The sequence below is a fragment of the Perna viridis genome, chromosome 5 (assembly GCF_037379345.1).
Source record: "Perna viridis isolate PV_CMFRI_1.1 ecotype Kerala chromosome 5, ASM3737934v1, whole genome shotgun sequence".
NCBI lineage: Eukaryota > Metazoa > Mollusca > Bivalvia > Mytilida > Mytilidae > Perna > Perna viridis.
In genome coordinates, this window is record NC_142449.1 from 34,102,507 (window position 1) to 34,117,200 (window position 14,694).

The following is a 14,694-nucleotide window of genomic DNA, read 5'->3' on the forward strand; positions in this document are numbered from 1 at the left end:
AAGCCTTTTTAAGGATTCTTTTACTTTTATTTATATTTTTTTTCCATAAATGATGTTTTGTATTACGCGGACTCGTGTCATCTGCTTCAAAGAGAATAGGAAATCAAAGTCGAATTAACTCTTTGGTCGTTCGGCATTAGCTGAGATGAAAGATGCACATCAAAAGAATACAGTGTGGCAGGTAATTAAGAGCTCGTTTACTTTCCTCTTTTAATGTTTTATTCTTTTTTATCTGTTATCACCAAATGAATTGATGACAACGATCAGAAGATGTTGCATCTATCAACTAGCAATCTCCAATAATGATATTTTATTTTCAAGCCGACGGCCGACTATTAATTAAAGTCAAAAGAAAAAAGTCTTTTTTCATCAGTTAGCAATGCGATTTTTTTTTCATTAAACACGGTTCTATAATTGTAAATACAAATTTAATATAGTTATTGGGAAATAATTAAAGCGTATAATCTGTCCGTAAAATGTACCATTTTTCTTGCAGTTACTGTACATAAAATATTTATTTATACATTTAAGTTTCAAAATATTATAGTAGTTTTTGTCGAGATATTCAAAATGCAAGGAAATCAATGCAACGATGGTTTCATCGTTAAATCACTGAATTGGTGTACAGGGAAACAAAACTGACTTATTCCCCTTTCAACAGTATATAGTAAGAAATTAGGGCTTCGACTTTGAAACAATATCAATATGGCCAGATACTATAAACAAAATTAAAGAAAAATATGAAATAAACAGCATCGAATCCATTTTGAAAAATAAGGTGTAACTGTTGATTCACAAAATACATTTTCCATAGATAAAATAAACGTCGAAAGTTCCGAGTAGAAGATTAGAGTTTACTTTTGTTTCTTTTTACGCGTTATTTTTCTAATTTCATGTTCTATGTTATGATTATCTATTTTCTCTGTCTAGACCTTATTTTTATTATTTATTCTTTTGCTTTCTGCTCGAATCTTGGTTCCCTTGATTACTCCTTAATTCCAGTTCAGTCAATTGTTAAAATTATTGTCCATGTCAATAGTAGTATCAACATTAGCAAGGCAACTTCATTCAAACTTCCTTTCCTTTCCGTTGATCGAATCGAATTATTCCACCGCCAAGAATTCGTTTCATTTGAATAATTTATTGGAGGCTAGGATAAAATGATCGTTTCTGCCTTTATATTTTGAGAAAGTATATCTCCATAAACAAAGAAAATACGACAATAAGAAATCCTGCCCTTTTAAGTTTTTCCCTCAGGCCTGTCATGTATTTTCATTTCAGGAAAATTTGAATCCCGCCTTTTTTCAAACGTCATCTTAGTCCCCACATTTAAAAATAAAATGGTAGTTCTCTAAAGTTTCAAATTTATTCTTTTATAAACATCAATTAGAACAATACGTGAGTACTTTGTATTAAGAATTTACAGTCCATATCTAAAATATTGAACAGATTAAGTACAGCAAACAAGACTTCTACCAAGATTACTAAATGTAAACTGAACTCAACTCAATTTAGTACCTGATTTCTGTCGATATGCAATTGGTATTTATAAGTTCAACACTCACTCTTTATTTACATACAAAGTATCAAAGGTCTAGATATATATATACTTTATTTAAAAAGTGTAATAGAATCTTTTTGGTAATGTCATAGCTAATTTTAGCTCTCCGTTTTATATACAGTTCGATATCGCTTTAGAAATTCATGCATACTTAAATGATCAAATTGTATTGAACTTTAACCATTAATCAATCTGTCATACGGTTTTATAACTTTAAATGAAAGTTCCTCCGTTGCTTTTGTTTAATAAAAATGTATTTCAAAAAGGCAAATAGGTAGTTTAATGTATTATAAAACAGTATTTGAAAGTCAACCAATGTCGCACTTGCAGTAGTTTTAAAAGAACGTGAAGGGGTAAGTGAATGGATTTTGCACTGACTTAATAAAATATGGGTTCGAAGCTTAAACGACGTGACATTGCTAAGTTGGTAACTTGTCAAATATGCGAAAGATCGATGACAAAACCGAAATGTTTAAACTGTACGCATTCATTCTGTGAGCAATGTTTATCTGCATATATCATAAGATTGGCTGAAGGTGAAGGAAAATCTTTACAAAGTTTCAAATGTCCGGCTTGCCAAGCTGATAACGGAGTTCCTGATAGGTTACAGCCAATAAAGGATTGGGTAAGGTTCGTTTCTGATAGTGCTTTGATAGAATTTCTTCTGGAGAAAATGTCACTCGAAGGTTCTCAAACATGCGCTCCATGTAAACGCAGTGAAAAAGAAGAAGAAGCTACATCTTGGTGCAAGGACTGCGGCGAGGCTCTGTGCGATTCATGTGCTAACTATCATACCAAGGTCAAAATGTTAATGGACCATAAGGTTGTTACTCTGGAGGAAATGCGAAAACAGCCGACACGTATTCCGGAAACGGAAGAACTATGCCAAAAGCATGCCGGGAAGCTTATCGAAGCATACTGTAATGATCATGATGCTATTTGTTGCGTGGAATGCATAACAGATGACCATAGACAGTGCAAAATGGTAAGAACAATCGATCAAGCTGCACTTGGAATAAAGTCCAAATTAGAATCATTGTTTTACAGGCTAGATGAACTTAAAAGCCAAGCCGTTTCCGTTGTTGAAAATAGGAAAACCAACATGGAAGATCTTTTGCTGCAAAAGGAAGACATTTTAAACGAAGTTGATAAAACAAAAGAAGACATTCAGCGCTATTTTGAAACTCTTGAGATTAAATTGAAAGATGACATTACACAAACTCATGAAAAACTATCTGAGGAACTTCAACAACAAGCCAGAAACTTTGAGCATATCTACAACAATTGTGACAACGGGAAGAAAGTCCTTACGGCGTCGATGTCATACGCGACTGATCGAGATACATTTCTAACTGCATATAAGGTCAGAAAACAGTGTGAAAACCATGAAATGTATGTTCGATCTCAAAGTGAAAATATCCTCCGTCATGACTATAGTTTGCACATGAATGAAATAATCAAAACTTTTACCGATACAGTGAACGAAATGGGAAATATGTCTCATGACCAAACTCCGACAAACATTCTTCCGGCATTTTACCGGGATATGGTTGTATCAAAGGTAGCCGACATGGCAGCGAAATCTTGGTCTGACACTGGACATTCGTGGTTCACAGGTGGTGAGTTCTTAGACAATGGTCTTATCGTTCTTGCCGACTATAAAAACCGGAAGCTCAAATGTTTCAACACAACTTACACAATGACCAACGAACTCGTTCTGGAAGATAATCCATGGGATTTATGTTTCGTAGAAAGTGGACTTGAAGGGGATCTTCTTCTTCTGTCGTTTCCGAATGGGCAATTACTCAGGACAGTTAAAGTTGATTACGGGGGAAAAATGGTTCTCACTGACTCCGAATACGAAATAGGAGCTGGTGGGCATGGGCTGCACATAAGCGGCAAAAACGTCTATATTGCCTGCTCAAATGAAATAAGATTACTTGATTTGGAAAAAGATGAAATTTCGAGTATGCCTATTGGAAATCGAGGTGCACGATATGTCATTTCAACAAAGAGCGGTGGCATATGTTATACAACGAAAGCATCCGTTACTTGCCATGACAGGAAAGGGAAAGAAGTTTTTCGATACAAGTCCGATGACCTTCGTTCCCCGCGGGGTTTATCCGAGGACGCCGAGGGTAACATTTACGTCGCTGCCATTGACTCAAATAATATTCACCAACTACTTCCGAGTGGAAAACTCGAGAAAATTGTAATATCTAACAAGGACGATATCAACAACCCATACTTTATACGATTTGGAAATAATAGTCGACGGTTTGTTGTCACTCAGATGGACTCCGATGTAGTTAAGTTGTACGAGCTAGTAACAATGTGGCAATGAATATTTTTATCAACTTGAAGGTGTAGTTACATGTTTTGTGCTGTAAGACGCCAAACATACCAATAAAAAAAACTTCTGTAAAAATTCTCGTGGGAAATTTTTCAAAACTTTTCTGTAGTAGAACGTAACAAAATTTTAAGTCTTAATATATCCAGTGAGCAAAATTCGTTTATCTTTTTTTTATTTTTGAATACTGTTTATATCAGGCATACTGAAGGATTTCCAATCTCCAATCAAAAACATTATTTGGGATCAAGAAATGCACGAATCGCTTATCATATTAAGCTTCTGCCTGGTTTTAAGGTAGAACTGCACTTAATAATACAAATCATAAAATCTTACTGTATCAAGACAGGGCAGGTTGGAAGTTGGTAAAAACAAATTAATATACCCCTTTTTGCACGAAATATTCCGTCATTTTTCGAAGTAGAATTTAACTAAAATGTATCTGTAAATATCTACTAAACCTGACTTTCATTATCACCAACAGTGTCAAAAAACGTTGAATTTTATGTTTTAAATGTAATTTCCCGTTGAAATACTAATTTGTAAAAATATATGCATAAATCACTCATTGTATGCGTTTGCCTGACTCTTCGGTGTAGTTTTACTTCGGAGAGGAAGCGTTGAAAAACCAAGATAACCTGATTATACGATGGTAGAATTAAAGAAAATAATTCAGCCAAAGTACATAGAGAATTCAAGGAAAGCAAGGGTTCGAAAGGTATTCAAAATAGTATAATCAAAAGACAAAGAAGAAAAAAATAAAAAAAAATACTACAAAGATCGTGAAAAAACCAGAATAACAAGTTCAAAGTAACAAAAACAAAAGTAACTGAGAAACAATGAATGAACTAAAAGCTGGAAACATGGAGCAGATGCACTGGTAGGGTAGACAGTTGGATACACCATAACACTTCAGTAGTTCAATGATATGATTATGACCATAAAAGTGTTTCAGTAATGACTTGCAATCGTGCGGCAACATAAGTTAAACCTATTTCAGAAGCCTTATTGTAAGAAAGCAGGGTAGTTACGCGTGGTTACGTCAATCTCTGTCGTTAAGAGAAATAAATAAAATAAATATGCTGGTGCTGAAGTCAGTTGTTGCCACATATAAAATTAAAGTTGGCGATACGGAACGAGGAGTTATAACATTTACAAATTATCACTACAACAAGCGAAAAGAAATAACATACTAAAAAACAAAACTGATGAAAACATGGTTGGACGAAAAGTACAACTGGTTAAAAAGATGGAAAACTTATATTTTTTTTATTGTCTTGCACTTGGTGCATCTATTATATTATGGCATTCTATAGAAGGATTGTGGAGAACTTTTAGTTTGTAAGTGTTCCAAGATTCGTGGTACTATTCTCGGATCTTTGTAGCGATGTTTCATCGGAAATTCGAGTATTAGTATGTTGCTGGTTTTGTTTTCGTTTTGTAATCGTTGCATAAAATGAATTCCACATAAGCGGTACCAATGATTCATTTCGTGGATTCGGCATGCCAACTATTAGTGGACATTTAACCCCATCTTTCAGAAAACATTCGAACGCTTTTGAAAATTGGTAAGTAACATTGATCTCAAAATGAGTCACACTGGAAATTTTAGAAGGGAGAATACCAAATAAATACACATCATCTATCCAGAAAAACGGTGACATTGATGCCAATTTAAACAATACGGGAACCAAATCAATGGAGATAAAAACAGCTGGTCCAAGGCACGAAACATACGGATAGCGCAACATTCGTTTAAATTTGTCCTCATGAACATACCATTGGTCAGATTTCTTTCTCATGATTGGGTATAAATCAGGCTCTACACGATCACAGGCTAAATAATATTTCTCTCTTCTTTTTAGGAAAGGCAACTGTTCAAATGCTCTCGGTAAATTAACAAATACATCATCATCCATTTTCAGAGCAAATTCTGCATTTCGGCAATTTTCTGTAATCCATTTTAAGCCCATGACACCTTTATTTGTCAGATTGCGATACGAATCCATAAAATATCCCTGAACTATATCTCCATGGATAAAATTTTCGTCTTCTATCTGAGTCTGCAAAGTAGAATTAGTGACAAGTCCGAGAAGGTAGACAACTCTGATCGTTTCCGGTTCATAAACACGGGAGGTCGCATTGAGAAATGTTCGTCGTAGTATATTTCTCCTTACAAAATGATGTGGTGACGAATATACAACAACTATACAAGTCAACTTTTTTGTTTTTTCACAAATATTTTTGTTGTTTATCTTGTATGACTGTGTTAAAACAATAGGATAAAGCGTTTCTATTATTATTTTCCTTGTATATGAATGCATATGTTTCCTTCGATGAGAAGCAGACACATTTGCGATATCCATAGTTTCGAGATTTCCATTTCTTATTCTGAGGTTTAAAGTTTTGGAATTCAGCAATACAATCAAAAATAAAGTTGCGCATGCAAAATTTAAAACTAATACGATTTTTTGTAAGCTTTTCGAATTCGTACCAAGCATTGTTATGTTATTGTTAATAATAAACAAGTGTTTGTATAATATTTAAAGTTTTATTCCAATGCCATTACGAGCAATAATGATTTCATTTTTATCTGCAAGAAAAATACAAACTTGATTAGTATTTACACATATACTCGTTTCAAATAAAAAACACGTGTTTTGGCCTAAACTATGAACTTATTAGTAATTAATGTCATTTCGTTGTATGTTGAACATGTATTAACCACAGTACTTTGAACGTAATTTATTTGACACGGCAAAGTTTATGCTTTTTGTATGTTGAACCGTAAATTATGAGTTTTGATGGTTGATGTGTTATTTAATGACTCCGAGGTATAGCCTTTCGATCTGTTCAATTAATTGTCAGTCTCTGTAAGAATCAGGCAGCAGTTGAAACATGGTCTGAAAAAAACCATGCTTTTGATAGTGTTATTTGACTATTTGCACCATCAGAATCAAGGAAAAAAGACCAGATTTTCTATATCATGTTTTTGCATTGAGTTATTATAAATTTCATCGAAATGCACTGAAAATAAACATCTCAAGTGCAGACAACTCTGTCAAAAACATAATTTTTCTAATATTCTATTGAAAAAAATTTTGATCAAACCGAATGCGCAGAGATAAAATAATAGTCTTTGCAAGTTAGCGATAGTATCCTCGAGTGATTACACATTGTCAGATCAATGGGGTATTGACATGCATGTTTCTGATTTTCCCATTTTGCCTGATTCTTACAAACACTTTCACTTAAGATCTCCAGATAGTTTGCCAGGAACTGCTAGTTGCCCTGTTTTGATTGTTAATCTAATTTTAAATAGGGAACACACTAAACATCGGAGCAAGCTTAATGTTTTAATGTCGTTTGTTTCATTTGGATGCGGTGGTACGTGGTAATTAATTAATTTAATTAATTTGTTTATTTTCAAAACAAATAAACAAATAAACCTTTAAAAGTTAATTATATCAATACATGAGTACTTACCGAATATCATGAAATATATACAAAAATTCCTATAAGGTTAAGGATTTTGAATCTAATCCCCCAAAAGATGAAAACAACATTGGAAAGGTTCAATAAATATATTACAGCTTGAAAATTGGTCACCGACTTCATATTAAGATATGCTATATCTTGTTGCAATTGTTTTAATTACAATGTAATCTATTTTTCACGAGGCAGTGACACAAACCGATAACTTAGCATAATAGCCAACCTTTGAAACTTCTGTTGACTTTAGTGATAGTTATTTGAAAGGCGATGTAAACGCTTTAACCCGAGACGGATATCAACTTTATACATTTAAATTTGATTCTAAAATCTGCCTAAAAATCGGAGCTCAAATTATACTACTTGTATTTCAGTACTTCTCTGCCTAAGAATTATAAAAAAAATGTGTACAACTTAAGGTGTGGCGCATAATATAAAGAAAAGCAGATTAAAGTGTTAGTATAGTTTCCTTTTTATTGGTTTTGTTCCAGGGTTTTACATTAGTTCCTGAATAGAACTTGAATGAAGATCTGTCTACAAAGTTACTTGCTGAGATTCGGGAAATGCATTGCAGGAACTGCGTAGTCTTTTTTATATGATTCAGCATTGAAAATTATTCTATCAAAATAAGTCGATCAAAAATGGTCTCAGTGTACAGTTCGGCTTGTTTAAATTTATGTTAGAAATATATAAGCGAGAGTCTAAAAATTAATTTAAAAATAAAATGCCCCAAAGTCATTCGTTCACCCCTTTCCCAATTAGAATTCAGAATGTCCGAATACATCGGTAAAAAAAAGACAATTGATCATTTCGACCATTTTTTTGGTTTAATAATAATTATTTTTTCTTAAAACTAATAAAAGAGTAATCAAGGGAACCAAGGTTATAGCGGTAATCAAAAGAATGTAATCCAGGGACAAAGACCAGACATGGTAAACAACAACAACAATTAAAAAAAAAACAATTTTTTAACGCGGATCGATAGTGATGAGTAAATAATGAAACTTAGTCAAATATTAGAAAGTTAATAATTGATATCAATAAATTTAAGAATTCATTTAAAAAAAAATGGCATGCCTTTTGAGTATTTATTGAAAATACCTTAAGTGTTATTGTTTGTTATGACAGTTAAGTGTACGTGCTTGTAAGAATCAGGCAAAATGGGAAAAATCAGAAACGTGTATGTCAAAACCCAGCCGATGTGACAATGTAATATCACTCAAGGATACTTTCGCTATTTGGAAAGACCATTATTTAATATCTGTATCATCGAATTTGCTCAGGAATTCTTCAATAGAATCTTAGAAAAATGAAGTTTTTGGCAAAGTTAATATCTGCCCTTGAAATGTTCATTTTCAGTGCCGTTCAATGAAATTGAAACTCAATGGTCCAGCGTGATATGGAAAATATTATCTTTTTTCCTTGATTTTGATGGTGCAAAATTAATAGTCAAATTACACTATCATACCATGTTTCTAGGCGCGTAGCTGCCGTTAGGCAAAAAAGCTTTTGCCTGCACTTAATTTTGTCAATTTTTGTCAATGTTTTTTGGAGATAAAATACATCCAGGAGAGGCATAAATGATGCTCTAAAACGCTATCTCCGCGGAGCTTAGTGGGGGGGGTAGCCCCCCTAGATCCCCTATCAGGGCTCCGCCCTGGACCTGCTGGGGGCCTTAAGCAGCCCCAAGACCCCCTGCCGTAATTTTGCCTACACTTCAATTTGGCCTCAGCTACGCGCCTGGTTTCACCTACTGTCTGATTCTTAAAAGGACTGACACTTAATTCATCAATGATATCAATAAGTGGGTTTTGATAGCATGTTAATCACATGTTGATATATTAATTATTGATATCAATAAATTGAACTATAAACGAAACGTTTTCTTAAATCCTGTTCCGGTTGTTATGCATGTTGGGTAATAGACCTCCCATTTCCACAATAAAAAAATATTTATTAACATATAATTAAAACCCCTAATTATTGACATCAATAATTGAAATACGCTCATGTTTATAAATATTTATGAATATTTTGATAAATCTTTAACGATATCAATAAATGGGCAATAAATTCTACAACCGCTTTCCATACATTTGTAACATTCGGATACCACGAACGTAGTACCGTTATGATAAGGCGTGTCAGAAACTATTCTTAAAGTCCTTTTTCATATTCCCGACTTTGGCTTCGTTTTTTATTATTATTTAAAGCAAAGGGGAGTAATTGTCTAGAAGTTTGACATCCGACAGATTGGTTTACCGTCAAATTGGAGCAATGGACGACAGTAGACATCAAATTCAAATATTCAATATATTAAAGCCCCGTTAAGTATTTAGATACTTTTAAATAATTTATTTTAAGCCATTCGGGTACTTACTGAAGTGAAAATAGTTTTAAGTTTCCAAGAAAAATGTTTACTGATTTCCCTTTCCCAAATGAAACCTCCAACCAGGCTGTCAGGTGTTAGTGGGTATGTCCCTTTGAAAAAAAAAAACTGGCTAAAATGGCCTGCATTCCGTAAATATGAAAAACGGCTATTTAAGTAATTTTCCATGTTGGGTTTATGATCATATTATTTTCATTTCGATTTGTATTATCACGCGAGACTTCATGTAAAATAAAATAATACAGTGGCGGATCTAGGGGAGGTTCCGTGAGTTGGAACCCCTTTTTCGGAATTTTTATTTCATAAATTTGGTAGAAAACATAGGCAAAAAAATATATATAAATAAACATACTGGAAACCTAATTTTTTAATACCGTCATAAAAATATCTGGACCTGTCCCTGAAGTAAAACCAAAATTACAGTTATACTTACATGTGCCCAATAAGGTATCTTGTGTTTACTCTGTTTACTTGTATTCGTACCATGTCTATTTCTGTGCCTTTCGCCTTTAGTAGTCGATTCTTTGAATGAAATTACGTAAGAAAGACGTTATTTCCTAATTTAATGTTTGACTTTTATAGATTGAGCACTAAAACGGGTCTAAAAACAAATGCAGTTCACATTCAGATATAAATTTACTAAATCTATGGAAAAAAAGTTATATCTGATAACACGTTTTTATGTAATGTATCGAATAAATATCCGTTCTATTATTCCCCGACTTGACTTGACGCTATAAATAATTCAAAATACAAAATCAGTATTTTAACGTCTTGACATTAATACACTAAAGAACATTTTAATTGTGTTTATAAAAATACCTTCTCTTAAACATAAAAAACAAATACACATAAAAAAGTCAAAACTAAACAAACGCAACAAAAGCAACCAAAAAAAACAAAAAAACAAAAAAAAACACGGGAAATTCAAACACAAAACACACACAAAAAAGCACACACACACACACACACACACACACACACACACAAAACAAACATACAGAAAAAAAACATAAACAACTAAACGCTATAAGGAGCCTGAATTGCTTCTAGATAATTTGAAATCATGTGGTTGTACTATGGGGTTTTTATACGGTCCTTTCGAGTCTCTAAAGACCGCCCCCTACGTGGATTATGTTAAGTATCGTTGTTAGTCGATGTCTAGCGGCCGTAAGTGGAAGAGTCCAGCTTCCCGGATACCACAACAAGACAGTTTGTTCTACTAGCGACTGGGTTGCTATGGTGACGCTCTCACCTTTTTCTGGAAACGTGGATCCGACAGCGTTTCTCCGCTCTGTTTGGGAGTAAGTCAGCTGAAGAGTGATATAGTTGTATAGTACCACCATGTCGATGAGTATTACTTACATCACTCCTGTTACCCACTGAGCCACCTGCACCAATAATAAGGAACTTTTCAAGAAGGGATTAAGGTCAGTAATCTATATCAACTTTCAAAATATTTGCACCTGCGGTGTCAGACGAGTAGATCTTTGAAAATTGATCTATTATAGAGGCCATTTTGTTTAATATTTTATCACGTGTTGAAGTCTTTTTTTTCAAGTTAATGCTAGTGTATGAAAGCAAAAGTGTGTTTTTGAACAGTGGAAACTTGGACAGGTCACAGGCAGCCGCTGAACCACTTGAGCCATAAAAAAGGAGATAATTAGTAAACGGCATTGAGGTCATCAACCCCATCAAATTTCAAACATTGACACCCATGGTTTCAAAAGGGGGGACGATTTTAAGACACCAAAATGGAAAAAAAAGCAATCAATCGAAGATGGGTCAACAGATTATCACGAAAAACATTCCCATTACATCATGCTGACATGTACACCAGTCAGAATTATTAGTCTAACCAAACCATTTTTTTAGAAAGTGTCTGACCACCTAAGTCTATTTTAAGTAACAGCAGCCGTGTTTGTCGGCGGACTAAAATTCTTCGCATCAATTATGATGCACAATACCATACGGATCATAATAAAAACATTCTGAATAATCCATTTTGTAGTTTCAGAAAAGAATATTTTTGAAGTAGTAACACGACAACAGTAAAAAAGAAATTAAAATAAATAACAAAAACAAAAACAAAAAAACTCCCAATTTAAGCCATTGCCATACAAAAAATTTCATCTTGTCAAACACTTTTGTTTTGTCAGAATTAGTTAACATCTTACGATTCTAGAAATAGTTATGAAAAATGCTGTTTACCCCATCAGTCTGCTTTAGTAACAGTGGCCATGTTTGTCGACGGATAAAAAATCCTTAAATCAGTTCTATAGACAGGATATCCTAAGGAATATTATTAATATTTGTGCATCTGGTCAATGCTCCCGTTTTCCTGTCCGGTCTTTGTCCCTGGATTGCGTTTTTTTTTATTTCCGCTAGAATCTTGGTTTTCTTGATAACTCTTTCTAACCAAGTTTCCAATTAATACACTATTTTTAGGACTTGAACAGGAGAAGTGACACTCTGTGTATCGTTCTTTCTTTGTCGCTGCTGGGTTATATTAATAAACATCCTCAGTACTTGCAGGGACTTTATATTACACTCCCTGGTACTGGTACACTTGTCTGGAGTAACTTTCCGTAAAAAAGGGTGATATCAATATTTTTCAATGAAGGTCGAGGTAAGAACAGTTAAAAATCTTTGAAAATGAATTCAATTTATTCTATGTACATTGTAAGACGTTCAATCTAACATGAAAGAACATAATGAAATAATTTTATGTATTATTCGAACAGAAGTGGTGTCGTCTCACTGAGGATAGTCTAGTCTCCTTTAATATTTCTGACATTTTCTACCTTTTCCTTCTCGAAGTCGTTTAAATTGATACATACGCAAGTATATATTCGCTGCCAAACCAAAACTTTCAATATTCTCATTCTTAGTAGTAGAAACCATGCAATAACTGCAGAAGCCCCACGCATTTCAACCGCTCGATTCTATTAAAGAAGAACCAATGACGTCACACAGTCATGTGACCACATGGCTAATTTAAATTCGTATGGCATGCATTGGGTCATGGTCGATTTTAAATTAATTTACCAACAGTTAAACGACGTAAGTGACTACAGTAGTCACGTCAAGCGCTAAGGGTAATTATTTACATTACATAGTGCGCTTTACAAATGTTTGATAATAATAATGATGAAAATAATAATGCAGCCGTCAATCAGTTTCCCTTAACATCAAGGTAAATGGCCAATGCCATACGACAAAAGTGGAAAAAACATTACTGACACTAGTATTGAAAACTACATGTATAGTCTCATATTTGCATTTGTCATTATTGTATGATTTGTGATTAATTTTGTGGTTGGCTTTTGATTGTTACAAACAATATTATGTTTACACGACAATAAAATATTTGAATTTGTATATAGGTCTTTGTAAGTTTTGTCTGGTTTTGTCGTCAAGATATTACAGGAATAAATAGCATTTTGGTCTCAGTATCGTATAGATTTCTCCATTGGCTCCAATGCTAACGGTGCATGTTTCAAAAAAATTTTTAAAGTTGATTCAAATAAACTTTCATACATATATCATGTTTCAGAAAATGTTCAAATTTGATTTTAACTTAAAAAACCTAGACCAGTCCACGAAGATTGGAAAATCATCAAACCTTGAAGTCAAAAGCACATGTTTTCTACTTTCACTTTGGTATTGTTGTTGTGCTGCAGTACTCCCTACCAACTGGATATCCTTCCTCTTTCCTGTCTTTGAATCTGTAAATAAAAATCACACATTTTTTCTACTTGGATACATCTTTAAATATGGCCAAAATTCAAGTTCAAAATTAAATGCAGCTCTTTAAAAAAAAATAAGAAAAAAAAGGAACTCTATTTTATTAGCCTCCATGTTTTGACGTACACCCGCTCAAGAATATCAATACGATACTGGTACCTTTTGTTTTTGATGGAGACCTTAGAACGGTCCATATCAGGTGAGCCTGCTAGGGGGAGCCCTGATATTAATCGTGATGAAGTACATAAATATATAGTATAAATTTGTTGACGTTTGTATTTAAAATGTGCGTTTTCAAAGTACAAATACGTCATCACTTGCAGTAGGACTACACAAACAATTTCAGGATCGACAAACCATATCATAATTGTCTATAGGAGTACTATTATCATGAGTAGGGTTTTCCAAAGAGACGTTGCTGAAGCGAACACGATCTTACAAATTAAAACATTATAGCTGTGTTTCTATTATTTCGTAAAATTCGTCTGACTTAAATAAATTAAGCCTCGTAATAAAGAATTTTACCATTATTTATATAAATTTAACAAATTTCGTATACAATTATTAATCCACAAAGTAATATCTGCATTCAACAAATCACGTAAATGGCACAATCATGGAACCCAAAATATTTAAACGCGTGTCAGATCAGTAATGAGTTATCATTCCTTCGTAGATTTCTAAATGGAAGCATAAAATGAAACAGATCTTACAGTATATGGATTGCTTTTGGATGGACATTACTATTTATGTAACTCCAAATTAAATATATATAATGAGATAACATAATGTTACAGCGAAAACGAAAAATAGCACAAGACAAAATGCCCCTTTTCCCTCTTTAAAAAAGATTTGTTATCCAGTCAACCATTTTTCTTCGTAGCTTGATTCCAGATACTTTCAAGTGAAGATTTTCTTACGTTTTATCGTTAAAAATCCTAGTTTCTCTTTCGCCTACCCGGACTTGACTTTTTATGAGCAACTCGGCGGGTATTTCTGGAAAAGCAGAGGACTCTTACCCTACCGGTGCACCTGGTCCATACTCCCAGGTTTTAGTGGAGTCCGAGTTCCTCATTTTCTTTGTGTGTATTAAACGGTTATTTTGTATTTTTTGTTGTGTCTGTTTTCCGTGTCTGGTCTTCGTCCCTGGAATGC

At 33.6% G+C, this 14,694-nt stretch overlaps 2 protein-coding genes across 2 annotated transcripts; one reads left to right on the plus strand and one right to left on the minus strand.

Moving 5' to 3' along the window:
• Positions 1-1,842: 1,842 nt before the first annotated feature.
• LOC148617180 (uncharacterized) lies at positions 1,843-5,275 on the plus strand. The gene has a single exon (XM_088584642.1). The coding sequence runs from the start codon at positions 1,950-1,952 to the stop codon at positions 3,903-3,905; it is 1,956 nt and encodes a 651-aa protein (XP_088440768.1). The 5' UTR covers positions 1,843-1,949; the 3' UTR covers positions 3,906-5,275.
• Positions 5,246-6,495, minus strand: LOC148617181 (beta-1,3-galactosyltransferase 1-like). The gene has a single exon (XM_088585111.1). The coding sequence runs from the start codon at positions 6,410-6,412 to the stop codon at positions 5,246-5,248; it is 1,167 nt and encodes a 388-aa protein (XP_088441237.1). The 5' UTR covers positions 6,413-6,495.
• Positions 6,496-14,694: the final 8,199 nt, after the last annotated feature.